General features: G+C 37.3%; 1 protein-coding gene across 1 annotated transcript in view; it reads left to right on the forward strand.

The window, feature by feature from the left end:
- Positions 1-25,626, forward strand: part of LOC150082363 (multidrug resistance-associated protein 1-like) — a 266,340-nt gene that overhangs the window by 147,715 nt on the left and 92,999 nt on the right. Inside the window, exon 18 of the mRNA XM_090379234.1 lies at positions 13,357-13,570. Coding sequence (XP_090235360.1) covers positions 13,357-13,570 — 214 coding nt within the window. The remainder of the gene's footprint in view (positions 1-13,356; positions 13,571-25,626) is intronic.

A 25,626-nucleotide genomic window follows, 5' to 3' on the forward strand; every position in this document is an offset into this window, starting at 1 on the left:
ACCGTAGAATCAGAGGTGGACGGTTCGCTCCCGTTTCTGGACGTGCTAGTGCATCGCGTAGGCCCACATCTAGAGACCTCAGTATACCGCAAACCCATGTGGTGCGGTCAATTCACCAACTACGGGTCCGGCCACGCTCCAAGCCATCTCAATAGCACTGCCCGCACCCTGTTCTCCAGGACCTGGAGCCATTCCAGCACCGACACAATTAGATGTAACGAGATCTCCCGTGTGAAGGCGGACCTAACCAGATGCGGTTATCCATCCCATGTACTAAACAGATGCTTGTTACAGGCACAAGAACTTACTTCCAACCCAAGACCTCCGAAGCAAGTCGGCATATCATCCGCCTACATTCCGTACTCTCCAGGAGTGTCAGGACGTATCTCGAAGATCCTGAGAAGTTACAACATCAAATGTGTGCAATTACCAGGTAGGAACCTACGTTCACTTGTCTCCAGTGTGAAGACCCCTGTCACACCTGTCTTACGCAGCAATGTAGTGTACCGTATCACCTGTAGGGCCTGTAACAGTTGCTACGTAGGTGAGACATCGAGACGTCTCCAGGATCGCCTCACGGAACACGACAGAGCAATCCGGCTTGCCGAAACTGACCAGTCCGCGCTTGCAGAACATTTTTGGGCTACCAACCACGATCTTGACCCCAAACGCGACTTTGAGATAGTGGACCACGCGCGACACTTTCGCCACCGCCTATGGCTAGAGTCACTAAACATAATAAAAAACCCTAAGGCATTAAATCGCCAGAAAGGCATGCGTATACATCCCATCCTAGAGACAACCGTTTTATTGATGGATGATCACTGGCGTAAGGCAGCACACGTCCGTGCTACAACAATGACGCATGAGTAACGTGCCACTTTGCTTGTAATGTATTCAAATTTGTCAGTTGATAAAGGGACACGTGTTCCGAAAGCTACTGAATGTACTTATATTTTATTTTATACTGGGTATACTGTAAATATCTATATGAAAAAATTATTAAACTATGGACCCCAGTACTCCAGGCCCATTTGTCACTCATCAAATTTATTTACTAAACTCCTAGCATTGGTGTACACGCAAGTATACCTGCACCTGTTTCTATTCTTAGCTACCCTAACACAACCCATGTGTTTATTTGTACCGCAATGGCTCCCAGCAGTCTCTGAAATACCATGCATCTTGTTTTTCAGGCTTCTGCTCATTCTAATAGAAGCAGTGCAAGAATCTCTTTCACCTCTGCCAGTGGCTACTGTCAATCTATTGGTCTTTGTCTCCCCCCAAGCTAGCAGTTTTCCGACCCACCTAACACTGCCTCGATAGCATCAGCATGATGCTATCGAGGAATCAGATGATTCAAAGGTTGGCAGAGTTGTTAACGACAGTAAAGACAGTATGCTACTGCAATAGGATCTAGATAAGTTAGGCAAATGGGCTGAGAAGTGGCAACTGATGGGTAACATTGACAAATGCAAAGTACAGTCAGTCCTCGTATAGCACAATAGTTGTGTTCCTAGTAACCCTCGAGCAATGCAAAATCGTGGAACATAAACAACAGGCCTATGGGAAAAATAGGGTTAGGTGTCAACCACCCAAGATTGAACACACATTTTTAACCAAAATATTATCAAACACAATAAATAATCATAATATTTATTGTGTTTGGACACTGCTCTTCGTGGATTAATGTGATAAAATAACATTTTTAATATGTGATAAAATAACATTGTGATAAAATAAAATAAGTATTTTATTACGATAATTACATTTTAAATATTGCTAATGTTTTTTCTTCTATCATAAGCAAACTTGTTTTTTGTTTGATTTTCTATCCAAACAGATGACAGCCGTTCCATCTCTTCCAATTCTTTGTGTCTTAATCTAATGGATTTTAATTACACTTTGAATTGTTTCTGCAATGAAAGTTGTTTTTATTTTCTCTGCATTCTTTCTAATTCATGGCATTGCCTAATTTAGGCCTGTAGCACATGCAATATCACATGGTCTTTCATTTCGCTCAAAGCATTTCACAATTTCATATTTTTTTCTCTATCAACAGAGGCAGACTGGCTATAAGCCTTACTGGGGAAACCCCGGTGGGCCTTAGGCCGGTGTGATTTTGGCCATAAACGCTAGTATGAGGCCACTACAAATTTTCCCGGGTAAGAATTTTTGACCCAGTCCGCCTCTGTTTATCAATATTGCTTTTCTTTTTCTCTCTGAATCTGTAGTGTCTTCACCAATGTTTCCTTTTAAGTATTTTACTCATTTTTAGGGAATAAAGCACAATTACAAAATGAGGAGGCACGCTTGATACACATAAACAAAGCTGCGTGCATGTAGCAACTGAATAAACAACATCATAAAGGCAGAGACACACTATTAACACCTCACATTTTACTAAAGCACATTTCTGTGGGTTACTACCATAAACAATAAAAACAATTTTCAGTTGCATTTCTTCTAGTGGAATCTGTTATAAACTGGTAGTAAACTCAATCTAAAATAGCTGAAATTATGTGGGTTTTTAAGTTATTATGGTAAAATGTGTTTCCTCTTCACTGATATAAAAAAACATAAATACATTTTCAGAATCTTCTCTTCATTTGTATCATGTTGCGTTCAGTTGGGGTGATTCCGCGTTCGACTGCCATTTCTGGTAAACACAAAGGCGAATCGTGCATAAGCGAATTCGCTTTGTGTTATATACGATATCATTCCCTTATTTATAAATCGTGTATGATCAAATTTGTGTAGTGTAAACACGTGTTATATGAGGACTGACTGTACTACATATGGATAGCAGTGCTTTTTTGGGACGGTACGCAATGATTCGGCGTGATTCGGCATACCAGCACCTTCATTAACAGTTGGATGCAGCACACTTCGAAATTTGTAATATTCAGTAAAATTTTTTTCATGTTTTCCTACTATTTTTTCAACTTGAAAAGATCACTGATCACTTAAGATGAATATAAGATGAATATTAAAGTTAATAAATAAAAATAATGATACACCTGAAATTGAAAATATTCGAAAATTTTATTAAGTACAATACACGATTACATTCACTAAACAAAACATTTAATGAGAAAATTGTTTTCATAATTAGCAAAATTTAAAATGTTTTAATTCACTTTCCAGGTGTGCTGTGGGTTGGACACTGCTGTGAATCAACTGTAATAAATAAATAAATAAGATCTTTATTGTACAGTTCACCGGTACACGCAGGTACCACGACCATACAATACCCTTCACGGCACCATGCCAGGTGTTAACAAGAATAAAGGGGTTAACAGAATAATAAAGGAATTGTAAAGATTAATTATAGGCGAATTATATGAAAAAAAAAAAAAAAAAAAAAAGTACTCATAGCAGATAACATTGACTTGAAAGGAAAACTAATACAAAATAACAAAAATAACAAATTGTGATAACAAAAGATTTTCCTCGAGTCCAGTTTTCTGAGAGTCTCTTGCCCCGCATAACAATCTTAGTTCAATTGGTAGTTCTGGAGACCACGTGCAGATCTAGGATGATCCGTCTATACTTTTTATCATCTATGATTTTAAATAAGTCAGCATCCAGGGATTGAGCCAGATGGAGCTTCTTATAAGGGAGGAACTGATCTTTCAAATGTAGTCTCGAAGGAAGAGCAAGAAGCTTGGGAGTGGAGCGGAGACCTGGTTGGGGAATCCACCAGCACACAGTGTCCCAAACGTTGGGTGCTGAGACTCTCCCGGCAATCATTTTTACGGTGAAGATGAGTCTTCTCTCGTGCATTAATGCTGAAAACCTGGTTAAATTCAGCGCATTGGCCATCGGTGTTGTGCGCTGCTGTGGTGGGAGATGACACTTCCAGGTTGCCCACTTCAGGAGCCAGTATTCAGCGGCTTTTAATGGTTTAATTGTGTCTGCAGCTGAGCCCCACAACTCTACTCCATACAGTACACTTCCAAAAATCATCATCCTGATATACGTTTCTATCAAGTTTGTGTTGTAAATGTATAGCAAGTGCTGCTTGGCAACCCACTGTTTCTTGTTGAATTTAGCACAGAGTTCTTCTATATGGTGATGGAATCGTAATTTTCTGTCGAAGATTACACCCAGATCTCTTTGCTTTTCAACGCAGGGGATCGGAACTCCATCAATCGCAGGCTGAATTATGGTTGGTATGGGTTTAAGAGAGAATACCATGATGGCAGATTTCTCAGGGTTCACTTGCAGGTCAAAATTCGTGAGGTACTGCTGTACTTCTGATAAGGTCTTGTTGATGGTTACTGTGGCGTTTTTGGCTTCATCGGTCAAATTTATTTTTGTGAAGATCTTTAAATCATCTGCATATGATATCATATCTGTTCTATTGTGTATTAGTGGGTAGATGATAGCAGTGAAAAGAATTCCGGACAGGACTCCTCCTTGTGGAACACCTGCTTGTATTTGTCTAGTATACCTTTGTTTCCTATGTACATTTGGATGATTCTATTCTGAAGAAGGGATGTCAGAAATTTCAGTACTGGGCCTGTGATGTGATAGTAATTTCGAAGGAGTTTGAGCAAGGCTGGGATGTGAACACTATCGAACGCAGCTTGTAGATCAAGATATGTGATTGCCATTTCTTCTTTCTCCTCAAATGATCCAAGGATTGCATTAGTAGTCATAATCAGGTTACTAACTGTTGATCTGTTTTGCAACGAATAATGAATTTGCTGGGGCCTGTGCAGGAGAATGTGCATGGTAAGTGTTTTCAGTACTGTTTTTTCAAGTAATTTCAATAGACACGAGGAACGAGAGATGGGTCTAAAGTGCCTGGCTTCAGTTGGCTGGGAAACTTTTGGGAGTGGCCTAACAGAATATAAATTCCATATTGGAGGGAAAAATTCTTCTTTTAATATGCTATTGAACATTATTAGGAGGGGATCACTCAGAATTGGGCTCAAACATTTAATGATAAATTGTGGTACTTTGTCGATTCCCGCTGTACCAGTTGCATGCAACTTATTAATCGCAGATAAAAGGTCTTGTCTTGTTAATTGAATGGTTTCAAGTGCATCTCTGGGGACATCATCATCAGACATGGGAATATCACTGGGCTCATGTTGGTTTTGCTGAACTCGTGCAATAAAGTCCATCCACCTTTCAGGATCAAACTGTGGAGGGAGTTCACAGTATTTCTGTCGGTATGATGGACAGCCCTTATGAAGTGTGGTTTCCATGTGATGTTTTATGGCTTGAGACTTGAGGCGGTTGAAGCTTGCTCGTCCTTTGGAGTACGCAATTCGGTCCGGAGCTAGTCCTGTCATTTTCCACTGCTTGTACAGTTCCTGTTTAAGCTTAAAACTGTTGCTCAGCTCAGGAGTCCACCATCCTCTCGTACGTTCAGAGATCCTTATTTTCTTTGAGGCTGCATAATTAGAAATTGTGATGAGCCAGCGAGTTAAAAGGTCTAAGGCAAGTTGATTATCACATTGCTCAAGTGCATTCCAAGGAATTGCAGTGGCTGCTTCTAGACATTTAGTAATGTTGAGTAATTTTGGGCTCGTTATTATCTTGGTGTGGACCTGAGTCGAGACGTTGTAATTTGGAGTCGGAAAATATAAGTTAATTAAAATTGGCATGTGATCAGATTGAAAAGCTATTTCTGTTGTAGAATCAAGTTCACAATTGCTTGATGATAGCACAAGATCAAGATGGTGATCACCTCTGGTCGGGAGATTATTAATCAGATTTATTCCTAATGGGTGAAGGTTATTTAGCAGTCTGGACTGAAGATGAACAAGTTGAGGGGAAAAGTTAAAGTCTCCACAGATAACATGCCTTGCTGAGTGATGGAGCCCATGAATGAGCCAATTAGTTATCCTGTCGATGGTTTCAGCATCGGGTCCTGGAGGGGTGTATATAAGTGCAAAATCAATGCGAGCAGATTTAAATTCGCATGACACAATTAGCCCTTCAAACTTAGTGGACTGACTTTTATAATTCTTAGTAACAAGTATGTGCGGTGTTTTGTAGAAGAATTCCCACTCCACCTCCCCTTTTGTCCTGTCGGGATCAGAGAATCACATTATATCCAGCCGACACTGCATATGGAAAATGCTCCTCATTTCGGCCAAGCCAGGTTTCTGTTATGCAGAGCACATCAAACTTGTGCGAAAGTAGAAGTTCTTCCACAGTTTCAGGCTTGTTACGGATGCTACAGGCATTCTGATAGAATATAGAGATGCTATTGTGTCTGGGGATATTCCTTAGTACCCTCTGCGGTCTTTTTCTCTCTTTTTTTAAGGTGTTTCTTTCAGATATCCTAACAGGAATTATTGTGAATTGGCTTCCATTCATGATTTCGGTAGTGAGTCAGCTAGTGGGGTTGACTGGACCCTGAATGTGACCGTGGCTTGATTGGCTGTGCCTCTGAAGTCTGGTGGGAGGCGAGGATTGAAAGTAGGGCCTGATGAGGAGCCCTTGAGGCCAAGTGGATGGCTGACACAGGATTTTATATTGGGTACTGTTGCAGTCTAATCTGAAAGATGAATAAGAAGGCCATTTTGTGGGTAGTTGGTATACATCAACGGATATATTCAAATTATCACTTATGCCATTTTTAACTTGCTCAGAGGTTGTGTGTGGAGCCAATTGTGAGATGAATAGGCTTTTGCGAGTGGGTTGTTGGTCGACGTGTGCTACGTTACCACTAGTCTTGAGCCAAGTAGTTGTGGCTGTTCCAGTTATATATGATCTTCTCGATCTCTTGTTTCTTCGTGTCTCAGGTACCATCCTTGCCGTTTGGCGCTTTTCCTTCGTTGTGTTTCTTTTGGATACGTGAGGGGACGGCCCGGCGACAACCTCAGCCCACGAGTGGGGGCCAAGGTGAGTTTCTGTAGGAGTTTCCTGACAGAATTGGGATGAATGGTATTTGTAATCATGGATCTATCCAAAATTTGATTCGGTGCGTCAAGCTGGTGAGGTGTGCATGTTCGGCCTGCTGTAAAGAAAGCTAGGGGATCTACACTTGCAGCGTTACTTTCATAAGTTGATACCTCATAGGTTTCTTTTTGATTCCGCATTGGGTTCTTTTTCAGTGCGGAAGTCTGATTGTATGCTGTTACATCATTCTCGTTATGTGTCATCCCATTGGTGGGTATAGAAGAGGTGAATGGGAATCCTGCACCTTGGCCAGGCTTCGAATTGAAACTATTCATAGTCATGCTGTTAAGTTCTTCAAGTTGGCTCTTCAGATGAGATACTTTTTGCAGGATCTCTAAGTTTTGAGCCCGCAGAAACTGGTTTTCAGTGAAGAGATCAGCGACGCATTCAGAAATTCTTTCCATCTTGCCTAACGTAATCCTTGCATTATCTGTTTGTAGGTCTGTGATAGTTCTCATGTGTTCGGTGATGATTTCTGTAAGGCTTCTACTAATTAAATCGTTGGTGATTACTTGGTCAGTATTGGCCATCGGGCTTTCAGGCATAATAGTTTTTGTGTTAGAACCATTACAAGCAATCTGTGTTCCGTTTTCGTTAGTAACAACACAGTCAGAATGTTCGGCAGGCGGTAATGATGTCAGTGATGTTAAATTGTCGAGGTCAGTGTCTAGGATGCTGCTGTCTGCTTTCCGTGGGTTTACGGTTTCATTCTCTCCATTGATTTCGTTCGTTCTGTTACAAATATCACATGTCCACACCTTTCGCCATTCTTTATTCAGTTTCCATAACACTGTGGGGGTGCACGGCTTACAAAATCCCCTCTTGCACGAAAGACAGCTCAGAAATACAGCTGATTTCACCACCTTACAGATAGCGCAGTTGAATTGATTATTTGGCATTTTTTCGTTGAGTATTCTCTTTCCACAGCTTTAAGTTCAGTTTCCACAAACTGCGTGATCAAAAATGTTCAACCAAGGGAATGTTCTGTAAAGTTTTCGGCAAGGATTAACTTTACTACCCTTTAGCAGGTTACTCTTGGGAATTAGCGTATTAGGCACACCTTTGACCTTGTTCTTCTAGCATTCAGAAACGGGGTTAGATAGGCTTTGAGCAACTTCTATATACTGTACTTAGCGATAGTCTTCAATAAAATTAATATAGAAGATTACCTGAAAACAATCATATTCAGAAGACGTGACTATGGGATCTGCGACGATGAGACAAACCATCTGATATAAATTGCATACTTGCGAGAATAAGAAACACTATTATTGCATGATATAGGGAGAACTTCGTTCAGGGCGACCTTACACTACTCGCGCATGCACTCTATATCTTAACTTTAATCGGAGCTCATTCGCAGGCTGCCACACACTATAAGTGCACGTACTTGCTCCAATTCAAAACTTTATGGACGTATTCCCAGCAATATCCACTAGGCCTAACTGTCAACAATGCGTGTGTGACTACAGCAAAGCATTAGCAGAATGCTAAGCCTAAAGGGATTAGGTAAGCGCTCCCTTCCAGAATTAGGAGAGAGTGATTTTCTTTTACCTCGACAAATAATCATCCGTTGTTTTGCAGAAGTGGGTTATCCACATTTTTCCGTAAATTTTCCCTCTCTCTGTTTACATGGTCATAGTAGCTGAATATCCGAATGAAACCGACATTTTGGACAAAAAAAAAGAAAAGAAAAAAAAATTTAAATTTAAGAACTACTGACAATATGAATGACGAGAGAAGGACAACGAAGGTATTAAACCTTCTAAACGTGAATTGTTGGCATTTGGTGAAAATGAAGTTAGAAAATTGTCAATTAGGTTACAGTTAAATGAAAGAGATACAATTCATGGATTTCGGGAATATCTAATTGAAAAGATGGTTTCGGAAGATTATTGAGAGAAGAAGAAGCATTTGATGGATACTCAGAGTAAGATACCAATTTCATTGAGTGAATGTGAAAGAGAATTTTCACAAATGAATCTGATCGCTAGCCCAACCAGAGCTTCGTTGATGACAAAACAGTTTTTTCACTACCGTTTCTTAAAATTGTAGGCCCACTGCTAACCCGCTTTGATCCAGCAAAATATGTCAATTCATGGCTGCTTTGGAAACGTCATTCAGCAATAGACACAAACAAGAAAAGAAGTTGGCATAGTGTATTGGATAACAACTCAATAAAAATTTGGAATATTCTATAAAAACATTATTATGAAATTTTTTTAAATTTTTGCTTATTATTTTTTTATTTATTACTTATTTTTTATCTTTCTATACATTAAAATAACTTTCCTCCTAGTGATATTTATTCAGCCAATGGGAGAAGAGGGATGCGGGTTACGTGGTAATACACACCAAATACTAAAATACATAACAGAAGCTTGTTTTACTGTGCTAAAAGAAGCTTCTGCTTAAGCGTGTTCATGCTAGATAAACCTCGTGCTCTCGCTTTGTTTATCAAACATGACCACACAGTACCATTCTTGATTTCCATATGTAATGTATTTATGTATTCATAGCTAAGGAAGAGACACACACAGTGTCGAAAGCTTCTGTTAAGTATTTTATTTTATTTTATCAAAAGAAGTAAGTGCAGCAAGCAGATGGTGATGTACACTATGTCAAGTACAACTGACCATTTGCCATGTGTTAGTGGACTGTCCCCGCTTTCAAATCATCCACTTAAACACCTTTAAATCAATTGCATGAATAATAAATTTATGCTTAATAAACTGTGTTAATATACTTAAGTTGTTGTTCTTATTCCAAAACCATTACTACTAAAGTAACAATATTAGGAAATAATGTTTTAGAGTATTGTACGTTTTATGTCCTATAAATTTTCAATTTTTATTCATAGCAAACAATGAGTACCGGCACCTATTCTTTTACAAAAAAAAGCACTGGGTAGCAGTAATCCAAAGAAACATACCAACTGTGTGGTACTACACTCAGGGAAGTGGAGTGTGAAAAAGACATGGGGGTAATTGTGCAGTCAGATATGAAGTTTGCTGAGCAGTGCAGATGGGCTGCCAGAGCAGGTCATGGAGTCCTTCCTTATTATATTGGAGTCTTATTAATATGGAGTCTTTCTGCATGAATATGTTATGAAAGGTCTCAAAAATGGTTTAAACCCATTGTAGAACATTTTATAAATTTATCTTTAAGATATTGAAAATACTGTATTCAAAATACTTGGGTTTTACACCAGGATGCATCCTTTCCAGGTGGTGTTTCATCTGTGCAGGTTTCATAGCATCATTATGAAAGGTTTTCTCACATTACAGACGTAGTAGTATTGATTCGTTGCCAGGCAAAAAAATAAATCTCAACATTAAATAATCTTTTGAATACAGGCAGCACTTTTTTTGGGAGCAGCATGTTATAACATGTTATTATGTTAACACTACATGTTATCAAAATTGTAATAAGTTATTAGTTGAAATAACTTATAATAGTGTTTAAATATGTAATGCCTATGTGCATACTGTTCAAATGTTAACAGTGAGAGATTTATTAGTTGACTGCTTTGACCGCCAATAGATGTGAATCATTATCAGCAGTGTGATGCATATGTATCACAAGAAGTGGCCATTTGCTGGATTACGTTCATGCCACCCATTGGTAAAATTTGTATACCAGTTGCTAAAACTGAAAATTAACAAGGTCAATATTCATAGTTATATTTTATATCATATGTTACTATATTCTTTATATTTATTATTATTATATAATTTGCCCGTCGACCCCCATTCAATTTTTCTTTCAAGATATTTGATCGGGGGGGGGGGGTAATACCAACTTGTTGGGAATTCCTGCTGTAAAAAATGAGGCAGTAGCAGTGGGACCTGAAACTTAAGTAACAGACTCATTGACACTGCTAATATGTACTTTGCTGCACTGGTTACCAACGACTGAGTAATTGTTATGATTCCTCTAGTAGAAAGATCTATACAGACAGATCAAAAACTGAGACCCAAGTAGGTGCTACGGCAATCTTCCCATCATTCACTACTTCTGTCTCATTACCTGTAGAATGCAGTAACTTCACTGCTGAGTTTTATGCTATAAACTTGGCTCTGGATCACATTACTGAACTTCTAATTACACCTGGTTTTTATATACACTGACTTTCTCAGTGCTGTCTCTGCCATAAATAGTAATACTAATTCATTCCTCTCACTCTGTAATAAAAAAAATCCACTCTAAATTACTTACCTGTAATGAGTCAAACCAAACTATGACATTCTGCTGGATTCCAGGACATTGTGGAATAACAGGAAATGAAAGAGCAGATCTTGCAGCCAGACAACCAGATACTACTCTTTTGCAGACTTTTCAAACTCCATATACCGATTATAAACATATTATCTGTAAAGCATGTTACAATAGCTGGTCACTAATCTGGAGAGGTTATCCAGGAAACAAACTATACCAAATAAAACCAGAACCAAAGCTGTGGCTCTCTAGCTTCTGGAAAAGCAGACCAGAAGAAACAATTTTAGGAAGGCTAAGGATTGGGCTTACTCACCTCACTCACCTGTATCTATTAACTAATGACAGTGCTCCCCAATGTACACTATGTCAAGTACAACTGACCATTTGCCATGCGTTAGTGGACTGTCCCCACTTTCAAATCATCCGCTTAAACACCTTTAAATCAATTGCTAATACACATCTATAAATTTATTGCAAATTCTGGGAGATGATCCTAATAAAGAAGAACTATTTACTTTCCTAAATCATATAGGAATATACCATGAAATATAGGAATATAGGAATAGGAATCATATAGGAATATACCATGAAATATAGTTATTACAATGAAGTTAATATTTCATATTCACCATTAGAAAGACACAATATGGCCCTAGCAGCCTATGGGAATTCAATTTGCTTATGGTCGTTAAACCCAACAACAATAACCTCTAGTAGAACATCATGAAGGGATCCTCTTACCAAGAGAGAGGTTTAAGTCCTACAAATTGCAGTGGCTAGAGACTAGGCACCTGCACGGTGATCTGATTGAGGTGTATAAGTCCTTGAATGGGTTTGAGCACGCTGAATTCTGATGGGATCCTTCCACTTGTTCAGATTACGAACCTAAGGGGGCATAAATTCAAATTAAGAAAACACAGATGTAGAATAGATGTGCGGAAATTTGCCTTTAGCCAGCGGGTGGTTAATTGCTGGAACAAACTTCCATCTGTCGTTGTGGAAGTTGATAGGTTGAATAAATTTAAGGAGGAACTGGACAGGCATTTGGAGGGGATGGTGTGATTTTTTTTTTTTTTTTTTTTTTTTCTTTTGGCTGATGCTGCATAAGCTCATACACTTGCTTTCTTGCATCACATGCCACTACTACTACTATCACTGTTCATGTAGATGTTGGAATGTGTGTGTTTTATGCTATTTAAAGTCTGTTTACACCGTCATATTTTTATAATATAAATTTGAATATAAATATGTTTTGCCATTTTACACAATTTTGTAATTTAATATTTTAATGTCTTGAAAATAAAAACTATTGAGACTATGTTTTAGGAACTTTTTATTTTTTATTGTTAGCTGTAAAATATTCTCCTACATTTGTTCTTTGCAATTTTGAAATACCCTGTATAAACATTTCCAAAGGGAAATCCCTACTTGTCTGTTAGTGCATATAAATAACTAACCCAAACTGGAAATGGTTTAAATAAATAAATAAATCTTTATTGTGAAGTAGAATTACAGCACAATATCCCATCACGGCGACGAGCGCCAGGGGTTCACATATAGATAACATAAGTACAAATTCAAATGGCTACAAAATATAGCGAACACATACAAAAGGCTACAAAATAGAGATTACAAATGCAAAAAGAAATACAAATACATCATAAAAACAAGGAGCTGAACACAAATAAAGAAAAACAAATACAACTTGGCAGTGATTCAGGTTTCAAGAGCTTCGATAAAGTTGTGTCTGTCCTTCTTTTTACTTATTATGGTGTCGATGTCGGCGTCCACACGGTTGAGGGCAGCGAGCATCTGCTTGGGCAGAAATCTTTCGGTGAGTACAAGCCTGTTGTGGTGAGCCACAAGTGCTGGTACCGACCTTAGGCTTGGCTGTGGAATCCTCCAAGAGCAAGCATTCCAAATATTTGGAGATGATATTTGGCCTGAGATGAGTTTGGCTGTGAATTGGTATTATTGTTGTTTTGTATTAATTAAATGGAAAAATGAATTTTAATTATTAATTTTTGAATAGGCTATGGCGAGAATTGCTTTTATTTACGTTAGAAAAAATAGTGTAGTACTGGAAAATTAATTTTGTGAAATTATTTATTTGGTGCTTGTTAATTATCCTTCAATTTGCTTATTTCAGTTGCATTACATGATAAAAATAATTGTAAAGAACTGCTTTGATTTTCCATTTTCCCTTTTCTGTAGACAACTGTCAAGGTTTAGTGGTACAGAGAGTGAATCCTCAGAAACAGAAGAGCTCTCTAAATGTTCCTTGTCTCGACATTCTTCCCTTTCAAGTGGCATTGGAAAACTCAAAAGAGGTTGGAGTGTAGCAGAAGAAAAAAAAATCAGAACTGAATCAAAACTTATTCCTATTGGCTCTAAACTCACTCAGGCTGAAGGAATGGAAGAAGGATCAGTATGTATTTTAAACTGCTTTACATTTGACAGTTATATTAGGATTAGCATTAGCAAAGGCACATGATTCAAGAAAGCAAGCTTTTACAGGGTGTTTCAAAAGTGATGGTCAATAATTTAAAGATGAACTTTACAGACTACAATATGCAAAAAAGCCTAGTAAACATGGGTCCTTAAGTGAATCGTTTTTGAGATATTGCACATTTCTAGTTCGGATCCACCACTGACTTGTTTGTTTAGGTTAGGTTATATTCATTCTCTCCCTTTCCCCTCTCTCAACATTCTGAGACGTAGCAGGCATACTATTACTTGTCAAAAGATAGTCAACATGAAAAGAGGTTACAGCAATGAAGAGTATGCAGATATGCACTTCATGTATGGTAAAGCCAATGGCAGTGCACTCGAGACTGCACGTTTGTACCAAGAAGCATTTTCCCACCGAAGGAAGCCCATCAGGGTACATCAATGCCTTAGAGAAGGTGGGTGCTTGGCACATGGAGTACGAGCAGGTAGGCTCAGAAGCATAACACCTGATGTTGAGGAAAGGATGTTAGAAAGAACATCCTGTAACATGTAGCATCTGTAAAATCCTGTGGTGTTGAAACCAAAAATTAAAAATGTATTATCTTATGTTTAATAAAACCACCCTTAGCAAAGGATTCACAGCTTTTTTTCCTAAACTAGTGCTCCCATAGTCAGTGGCGGATCTTAACAGAAAATGTGCATTATCTCGAAAACGGTTCATTTTCGGCTTCGATGTTTACTGGGACTTTTTTGCATATTTTAGTTTGTACTTTTCACCTTTAAATTATTGTCCATCATTTTGGAAACACCTTATACAGTAGAAGCCAAAAAAAACACTCCCTTCTCATTTCACCCATCCACTCACTCCAAATGTTTTTCTAGTTCTGCCTTGAATCTATTTAAGCTATCAACTTTTACAATGACAGATGGAACTTTGTTCCAGCAATCAGCCACCCACTGGCTAAAGGCAAACTTCTGCACATCTATCCTACAACTGTCTTTCCTCAGTTTGAATTTATGCCGTCTCATTCTTCTGAGCATGAGGAAGAATCCCATCAGCATTGAGCATGCTCAAACCATTCAAGGCTTTATACACCTCAATCAGATCACCTCTCAGGTGCCTAGTCTCCAGACACTGTAATTTGCAAAACTTAAGCCTTTCTTCGTAACAGCAACTCTTTGTTCCATTCACTAATCTTGTTGCCCTTCTCTGTACTCGTTCCAACAGCTCTACATCCTTCTTAAAATGAGGCCTCCAGACCTGTATACAGTATACTCAAGGTGTGGCCTGACCGCCTTATATAAGGGAATAATCACCTCCTTATACCTGCTAGAAAAATTCCTGTATATCATTGACAAGACACCATGAGCAACTCTTATTTGCCTCCAATGCCACACTGGTCAGAAAACTTCATATCTGCGTGCACAATTACCCACAGGTCCTTTTCACTCTACCATTGTCAGTTTAGTACCACACAATTGATATGTTACTCTGAGGTTACTGCTTCCCATATTCAGTACTTTACATTTATCAATGTTAAACTTCAGTGCCACCTCTCAGCCCATCTGCTCAAATTTTCTAGATCTTGTTGCAGCAGCATACTGTCATTAGTGTCATTAACAACCCTGCCGACCTTTATCATCTGCAAACTTGGACATTAAGCCTGATATACCATCATCAATATCATTAATGAATACAGAAAACAATAGTGGACCCAACACTGAACCATGGGGAAATCCATTAATAACATTAGTCCATGAAGAGCAGTGTCCATCGATTACCATCTCTGTCTTCTCTCACTCAACCATCCCTTTATCCATAGCAGCAATTTGCCTCCAATGCCACACTTCTCCAATTTGTGTAGCAGTCTTCCATGTGCAACAGTATCAAAAGCCTTTCTAAGATCCAAATAAATAATATCAAAATTATTCTTTGCATCCAGTTCCTTTGTGACTACATCATAGTATCCAATCAAATTGGTCAGATAAGACTTCGCCTTAACAAACCCATGCTGTTCCACGCTATAACTGAAGTCTTGTCTAGATGATCATGCAATGCATCTTTAACCAGTTCCTCCATTAATTTCCCTGGAACAGAAATTAAACTAACAGGTCTGTAATTACCTGTGTCTCCCTTTGATCCTTCTTTGTGGATTGGAGTCACATTTGCACATTTCCAGTCCATGGGTACCTCCCCTGAGTCCAAGGAAACTCATATTTATGGCTAAGGGTTTGCTTACTTCTTTTGGACTTTGGGTGGATAGATTCCATCCACCCCCGGTGCCTTTCTTATGTTTATCTTCAACAATTTCTCCTCCACTTTACTTTCAGTTATTACAAGATTATCTAGCTTACTGCCAGAGTTTAATACACCTTTGGCATTCCCCTCCCTAAATAACTCCTCATGTGTGAATGTAGATGCAAAATATTCATTTAGTTTGTTAGCTACCTGACCAGGATCGTCAACAGTTGGACCATTGATATCAAGTGGACCAATCTGATTCATCCCCTTCCTTCTAGAGTTTACATAAGTAAAGAACTCTTTACTGTTTTTCTTTGCATCCTTTGCCAAAGATTTCTCATAATTTGCATGCCTAACCTCCTTTGTGACTTGTTTACAGACCAGTGTATATCTATCATAGGCTTCTGTGTCACCTGTTAATTTAGGCACCTCCATAGCCAGGTGGGCAGGAGCAGCAGTGCGTAGCACACGTTTCTTGATTAGATCGGGGTTCAAGCACGTGCCCTACAAATACGGAGGATGTGGAAAGGTCAGGGAATAACCACCACATATCCCCGGAGAAATATGGCCTTAGTTGCTAATGCTCCTAAAAACCAAATAACAAACAAAAAAACTGTTAATTTATATGTATCCCATGCATTTTTCTCTCTGCCACATGTCTAATTAGTTTATCTGACATCCATTTAGGCCTAAACCGTGAACAATATTTCTTCGTTGGTATGAAAAGCCTTGTAGCTTCCAAGATTAATTCTTTGAATGCTTCCCATTTAGAATTTGCTGTTAGTAACATCATCAGTTGTTCCCACTGTATAGAATTTAAATGCTGTCTCAGCCCCACCGTTGTCATCTGTACGAAACATAATAAGTATTGAGTTAAAACATAGCATGTGAATTTCATATTGAACACTGATGAAACACTGGCCAAGTTTATTATACAATACACAAATCATCATCTCATCTTTAGACGAGCTGCTAATATTTTTCCAATAGCAGTAGAATAAAAAAAGTTAAAATATCTGTGCGTAAAAGACATTGCTTTATCTAGAAAACGAACAATGTCTTTTAAGAAACCGAACAATAAGTAGAGGCTAAGAACAATAGAAACTCATATGTATTTTTTTCACACCATGATCAAGTTAATCATTCTTTGTTAAGGGTTATAAATCCACCAGTAAGTACCAATCTCGAGAAAGGGTATTATCTCCAAATTTTGGCTTTTGACTCGCAGAAACAGGTAAATGCTGACTTTAGAATATATTCAAGTTTACAGACATCGATATACTGATGCTTTGTGGCCTTAGCTACTTGGGCATATATTCTAAACAACTCAAATAAGCAACCAACTCAGAAAGTATCACTGTAACAATTAGCACTGCTGATCACATATGCAAAATTTTGTGAATTTTGAATTCAACAGAGCTGTGTAAGTAGCTTCACTGCTTTCTTTTGAGAAAATCAGCTTTAATTAATTCTGTTCTACATTAAAACAATTTGCTTATCTGATTTATGGTGAATATTTATAAATTGTCCCTGAAGTTTGTTATAGACTAACTTTAACTTTCAGTGATACTAGTTATAGCTGTCTCAAACTCTGAGAGAGCTGAAATTCAATTCTTGTTTCTGAGTTAAGTGCAGAGAATCTTGACAAAGTCCAGTCATTTTACAACTAACTCAACTGCTTAAACCTTCATGGTGGTGTCACTGTTCATAACGAGGTGTATGCCTCATGTGTAAGGTCCATAATACTATGCATGCCTACTATAACAGCAGGTGATCACCCTGAAAACCAGTGTAAAGTGTAAGCAGGCATCAAGGTGGTGGCATTTATGTTCCACTGAGGAATGACCAAGCCTCTATGGCACTCCAATCAATAACAAATGGTAGATGACTTGCATCACCTGGTGTAATTAAATAAAAATAAAAAATACTAGCACTTTGTTTAATGGAGGAGGCTAAGAACAAGACTAATATCCGAAGTCCATAATGCTGTGAATGCTTACTATAACAGTATTTAAGCATTCATGTGTATGCAGAGAGAACTGCACATGGCTGTGCCATGTCAGGTACATCTAGGTGCTGGGCATACCATGTGATCCTAGAGCATAATGGGTGTGCAATTGCAGACCCAACTGCAAATGCTCTAGGAGAGACATTTGCTAAAGTTTCTGCCAAGATGTCTTACCCCCTGATTTTCTGTTCCCCAAACAAAAAGTTGAAAAGCAGCATTTGAAGCAGTCTTCAAATAACTGAGGCCTATAATCAGCTTTTCACAGAATAGAAAATGAAAGCAGCACTATCTCTATTATAGGCATGTGCTTTCAAGCCAGATGACATCCATTACGAGATGATTAAACTGAATATCTGAATTGGTTGCCCTGTCCATATGAGAGAATGTATCTTGAAGACCAGTTTCTGGACATTTACATAAGGTAATTGCGCCTGCCTTCCCCAGGCCAGGAAAGGATCCAAAAATTCCAAACAATTACCATCAAATTGCTCTGAAAAACTGCTTGTGCAAAATCCTGGAAAGAATGCTTGCCTCATATAGAATGTAAAAACGATTGACCTTCTTTGTGGAATGCACTCTGGCTTCTGAAGGAACAGGTAAATGCTCAACTATTTAATAAGATTGGAAACATCTAGTCACAAGATGTTTTCCTCAAATACCAGCAGGCTCCTAGTGCCATGTGATTTTGTGATCAAATGTTTTTGCCAACGAATTTGTGCTCTCTCTTTCTCAAGGAAACAATTTTATTCTTCTCTCGAAGGAATAAAATTGTTTCCTTGTTTTCAATGTTATTCTAAAAATCAATTAAATAATATTCAGTAAAGAAATCATTTTACTTGATCAGGAGAAAAGTAATCTTAATTCTTTCTTTTTTACTTTTAACCCTCCACTGTTCGGTCACAGAGGTGGCACTGCTCCTGCCTCCTTACCTTCCAGGTTACCAGGTCTCTTCCGGGGTAAAACGGAGTAAACAGTTCCCAAACCTCAGAAATCTACTGGGTGCACAGAACAAACCATGACTGTACCAAAAGAGAAATCTGGTTTTATGATAGCAAAATATCAAAAGATTGATGCAGACAGAATCGGAATGCCAATATTCCTAATTATTCATTCAGCTCAAGAACAATTGTTTGGGGAACTCTCTACATTCATTTTTGAAAAGTGCTTAGAAAGCACAATAGGTACTCCCAAGACAGTTGTTGTTTAAGATCAGGAGGCTTACTGGTAGTAGTAGTAGTAGTTTGTTTGTTATTTGGTTTTTAGGAGCATTAGCAACTCAGGCCATATTGCTCCGCGATATGCGGTGGCCATTCCCTTGACCTTTCCGCATCCTCCATATTTGGTGGAGACGGGCTCGAACCCCGGTCTAATCAAGAAGCGTGTGCTACGCACTGCTGCTCCTTCCCACCTGGCTACGGAGGCGCCAGTAGTAGTAGTAGTGGCATGTGATGCAAGAAAGCAAATGTATGAGCTTATGCAACATCAGCCAAAAAAAATCACACCATTCCCTCCAAATGCCTGTCCAGTTCCTCCTTAAATTTATTCAACCTATCAACTTCCACAATGGTTGAAGTTGCCACTGCTCGACAGAGTGAACAACTACAAAAACTAAAAATATTTGGTGGAATTTCTGTTACCATTTCACCACTTATTTCTCTGAACATGTCAAGAGCTGTCATGACTGAATAATACCCAATCAATCTGTCAGCTGAACTGAAACAAGGATTGCAAGATCAAGGAGTCATCAATGTGAGTCATATTATGACAAAGAAGGACAATATACTAGTTCCCACCAGGAACAATCCTTACATTTGACAATCCCAAACCACCAACAATGATCAAAGCAGGTTACCTTAACTGCCAAGTTAAATCCTACATTCCAAACCCCTTATGCTGTTACAACTGCCAGAAGTTTTGGCACTCACAGACAATCTGCAGAGGACAGCTGCCTGTGCTACTTGTGGATTCACTGCACACACACTAATATTGACTGCACAACCACAACACCCAAGTGTCCTACCTGGAAAAAAAAAGTACATCTGGCCTATTCAAGGTGTGTCCCCTTTGGAAACTTGAAAAAAATATAGTGTTAGAAAAACGAACACAATGTAACCTACTGAGATGCCAAAAAATCCTTACTAGCTCCAATACTAATAAGCCAATTTATGCCCAAGCAGGGCCGGCTCGAGGGTATGTGGCACCCCTAGGCCAGTTTGGTTTTCAGCACCTGATTATTTTTATTTAAAATTTTTAAACTTTACAAATTTTACAAAAGGGCGTGTTGTAATAGAACATATTTAAAAAATCTTACATGAAATTAAATTTACAAACTTTTATTTACAAAAGGTACATAACAACAATAAATTATTCGAAAACTAAACAAAAAAATTCTTGAATAAAATATTTAAATTATACTTATAAAATAAGTGTATAATAATAATAAATGTAATTTTTCAAAAACAAAGCAAAAAAAAAACTTCTTAAATGAAGTATATAAGCTGTGTCTATAAAGTATAAGAATAATTATTGAAAATCATAGCAAAAAAACAATTTTTTAACTAAATTAAAACTTTTCTGGCTTTTACTGTTGCAAAATTTGTTATCAATTCTTCCATATCAAGTTCTTTTAAAATATCTCATTCAATTGATAATATTGTTAAACCGTCTAATATTTCCTGACTCATAGTTCTCAAATGAGTTTTAATAAATTTCAGTTTCGAAAAACTCCTTTCCGCGCTAGCCACAGAGACAGACAACGTTAGGAAAATGCAGATAGCAATGAATAGGTTTGGTAAGGCAGATGTTAATTGCTCATCACAAATGAATTGGAGAATTTTCACGGGTGACATTTCTTCATTCAAATATGAACAGTGAAGATATCTAATATCGTGAAGCAAATCCATTCCTGATATGTCTTTTTCTTTTTCTGCTGTTAAAAGAATTTCTAAATTCATACAATGTTTTAAAAGTTCTATGTCATTCATAGACTTACATTTATTTAAATTCAAAATAATATTTAAATTATTATTGTGTTTCGCTAACAAATCAAAACAATCCTTCAAAGCCTTCAAAGCAGTGATGGTGTGGTCTAAAATGTTCCAAAAAAAAGTTATTTTAAAATTTTCTTCTTCATCACATATTGCTTCATCTTTATTTTCATAGGGAAACATTACTTTTCATCTCTGTTTTCTAATTTTTAAAATTTTTTTTTCAATATCTAATTTTATTGCAATATCTTCTGCTTCCAGCAAAATATTTTTAAACTTTTCTTTGAACCTATAATCATGAAGATATTGCAACGAACTAGCAATAAGCGAATTTGTGTTTTCTAAATTTAATCCGACTTCTTTTAAAATTTTACTTGTTATATTTATGTTGTTTAATCATCATCATCATCCTCAGCCATTTTCAATCCACTGCGGGATGAAGACCTCTCCAGCAACTTTCCAGTTCCTTCTGTTTTGAGCACTGACCATCCATTTACTACCCACAAACTAATGTATTTCATCTATCCATCTCCGCCTTTGTCTTCCAGGTTTTCTTCTAGCTCCTCTTGGGTACCATTCTGTTATTTTCTTAGTCCATCTGTCATCATGTCTTCGAGCTATGTGTCCTGCCCAAGACCATTTTAGTTCTTTAGTTTTGATAAGAATGTCCTTTACTTGAGTTTGCTGCCTAATCCATGTGTTTCTCTTCTTATCTAACAGTCTGATTCCCAATATAATTCGTTCCATTCTTCGCTGTGTAGTTCTCAGCTTCTCTTCCATTCTTTTGGTGAGTGCCCAAGTTTCACTTCCATAAGTCATGGTGGGGAGTATACATTGGTTCATTATTTTACGTTTCAGACAAACTGGGATATTGTTCTTCAGTATGTGACTATATTTCCTGAATGTTATCCATCCAAAATTTATTCTTCTCTTGACTTCCAGCCATTTATCATTATTACAGCTAATAACTTGTCCCAGATAAGTATATGACTCCACCTTTTCAATTACTGTTCCTTCAATCATTATTTCCCTTTCTGTGGCATACTTGTTCATCATTACTTTTGTTTTAGCCATATTCATCTTTAGTCCAAAATCCTTACTAACTGTGCATAACTGATTAAGATTTTCCTCTAATTCTTTGGGATCGTGGCTTATGACCACAATGTCATCTGCAAATCATAAATGGTTTAGGTACTCTCCATTCACATTGACTCCTTTCTGCGACCAGTCTGATCTTCTGAAAGCTTCCTCAAGGGCAGCAGTAAACAGATTCGGAGATATTGTGTTTCTTTGTCGAACTCCTTTCTCGATTTAAAATTTTCTACTGTCTTTGTCTAGTGTAATAAAGGAGGTAGCACTCTCATATATTTAATTCAAAATCATAATATATGGGGTATCTATGCCTTGTCTTTCCAGTGCCAAAAACATTGCCTTATGCTGTATGGAGTCAAATGCCTTTTCATAATCCACAAATGCCAGGCATAATGGTGTTTTATATTCATTTGCTTTCTCCATTAGCTGTGATATTACGTGAAGGTTGATTCTCATCAAGTATTCTTTCTAATCTGTTAGTAATGACCCTTGTGAACAACTTGTAGATGTGGGATAACAAGCTAATTGGTCTATAATTTCCAATTTCTGATTTATCTCCTTTCTTATGCAGCAAAACTATGATTGCATTATTCCACTGCTTAGGCGTCACACCTTTTCTAATGCACTTTGTGAAGAGTCTTGCCAGTTTTTGTGTCGTGTCTCTTCCTCCCAATTTTAACAACTCTACAGTAACTTCATCTTCCCCCGGGGCTTTCTGATTCCTCATTTTCTTCAACACATGTTTTACCTCATCAGAAAGGATATCAGGTATGTTGTTATGTGTTACTAATTTGTAATCCATCTTCCCCACTGCTGGCATCATTTCTTCACTCCTTGTATAACTCTTTATAGTAGTCTTCTGCTATTTGAATTGTGCCTTCTCTGCTATTCATAAGTACACCATCGCTATTCTTCAGTTTCAGTATCATTTGTCTTTCTGTATTACTGCTCATGGCTGCTGATTTAAATCCTTTGTTTTCCCTTAATGCTTGTTCTACTTTTCTTGTGTTAAATCTGCTTATGTCCTCTCTGAGTCTCTTTCTAATGGCTTTGCATAACTCAGTATACTCAATTTTCTCCCTGTCAGTGTTTTTCTTGCTCTTCATTTGTCGTCTTCGGTTCATCGTGACAAGTGTTTCTTGGCTAATTTTTTCTTCTTTGGATTTCTTTTTCTCTATAGTTTTCTTGGGCTTTATCACTTTCAGAAAGTTGTAGTATTCCTTGTCGATATCTTGGTCCTGATCAGTCTGCAGAACCTCAAACTTGTTATTAAGTTCCAGTACATACTGCTTTTTCTCCTCTTCTGTTATCTCAAAGACCTTTGTATTATTTACTCGAGTCAGTTTTTTCCTTTCCTACATCTATATCAAGTGTACATCTTACCATTCTGTGATCACTTTCAACATTTATCTTATTCAGGACGGTAACATCATTCACAATATATCTTCTGTTAGTGAGGATGAAATCGATTTCATTAGTTGTTAATCCATTTGGACTCTTCTATGTCCACTTTCTGTTCACTCTTTTCTTGAAAAAAGTGTTCATTACTGACAATCCTTGAGATTCTGCAAATTCCACAAGTCTTTCACCTCTTTTGTTTCTTTCACCAATTCCAAAATTTCCTATAGTTCCCCTTTCTGCGCTGTTTTTGTCTTTTCCCAACCTTAGCATTGAAGTCCCCCATAATAATAGTGTAGCGGGTTTTCTGCTCATCTAGAAGACTCTCAATTTCGGTGTACATTTCTTCAACCTCTTCATCATCATGGCTCGATGTTGGTGCATAAATTATTATAGTTGTTTAATATATCATACCAAATAATTAATGAACAAATTAATTTGAAATTTGCAATATTCTTGAGCAAGGCGTTTGCTCCAGATTTGTTTTTGGTAATTGTTGAAGTTTCGATTGGCTGTTGCACATTCACAAAACTTTCCAAAGCTTCAGTTATTTGTTCCAGTTGTTATCTTAATGCAGAGGCTCCCAAACTTTCTCAGTTCATGGCACCCTTAGTGTCCCAGTAATTTTTTTCACGCCACCCCTAGGCCAAAAGAAATACCTAATGCGGTGGTTTTCAACCTTTTAAATATACCTATATAATAATTTTATTCTTTATATAGAGGTACTAAATAAAGATCAATTATAGATCACCACAAAATTAAAAAGATGTGGTACAATGTGATACCATAATATGATACCATACACCTTTTTATAATGAAATAAATATACAAATTAAAAAAAATAAATAATAATAACTTTAAGTAACTTAAATCCAAATTACATGGCACCCCAAGAATGTTGTTGCGGCACCCTGGTTGAAAACCACTGTCTTAATGGTTTGAGCGAATCTATTCGGCTGGACCATCGAGTATTACTAAGAGGTTTTAAGGTTAATCCTTTAATATGCTGTTTTAAAACATTCCATCTCTGTGTAGATGATGCGAAAAAAGTGTAAAGGTGTTGTACAATATCAAAAAAAGACACAGCTTCTACACAACAGGTAGCTGCATCGTTAACCATTAAATTTAATGTGTGAGAGGAACACGGAACGAAGAACGCTCTCGGATACAAGGACAATATGCGACTCTGAACACCACTATGTTTTCCTCGCGTATTGGAGCCGTTGTCATATCCTTGACTTCTTAGATCACACAATGAAAGATCATACCTCTGTAAAACTTCAAATATTTTTTCTGTCATTCCTTTACCTGTGCTATCATTTATATTTATGAATCCTAAAAAATGTTCACTTATTTCAATATATTTTCCTTCTTGATTTGGAAAAGGTAGTATATTTATAAAACAAACTATTATTGTCTTTTCCTCAGTATGTGAGAAATCTGGCGTGCAATCGACAATTACAGGATAATATTTACTTTTTTTCAACTTTCTTACAATTCTTTCTTTAATTGCAGTATTTGGCAGATTAATAATTTCGTTTTGAATATTTTTGCCCAAATAAGGTTGATGAATTTCACTATTCGTGATTTTCCTTAAGTGTTCTCTCATAACGGTGCCGTACTCTGCTAACAGTTCAACCATCTTTAAAAAGTTTCCGTTGTTATCTTTGTACAATCTGTTGGATGATCCACATAATGTGATATTTTGTGTTCCGTGAAACTTTATGATCGAAATAATCCTTTCTATGACATTTCTCCATTGTTATATATTTTTGTTAGTCTGTTTTTGAAAAGAGCTGTCAATATAATGACTAGACAAAGACAGTAGGAAATTTAAAATCGAGAAAGGAGTTCGACAAGGAGACAATATCTCCGAAGACAATATAACCAAAATAACTAAATTTAAATCAAAAGTTTTAGAAAAACAATAATTTCAAATCAATAAATAAGAAAAATCCACTTAGCGGCTTTGAACACGTCTGGCCCCTACTAGCCTCGCCAGCAGACTGTAAACAGTCTGCTGGCGAGGCTAGTAGTGTACTAAAGGAAACTTTTTAAAAAAGTTTCCTTTAGTGTTTATAACTCTTGAAATAAAATTTTCCGAATTAAATGCATTAAAGCACAGGCTATAATTCGATTAAAATTTGACTAATTTTGCATTCCATGAGCTTATTAAAATCAACAAAATATAGAAATAAAATATTCGTTATTAAAATTGTTAGTGTTTTTAAAAATATAATGCGAGTACCCCAAAACGAGGAATGAATACCCAAAACATAAGTTACCCCGAGATGAGTACCCTGAGA

The sequence above is a fragment of the Mastigoproctus giganteus genome, chromosome 8 (assembly GCF_048544385.1).
Source record: "Mastigoproctus giganteus isolate SK-2022 chromosome 8, ASM4854438v1, whole genome shotgun sequence".
Lineage (NCBI taxonomy): Eukaryota > Metazoa > Arthropoda > Arachnida > Uropygi > Thelyphonidae > Mastigoproctus > Mastigoproctus giganteus.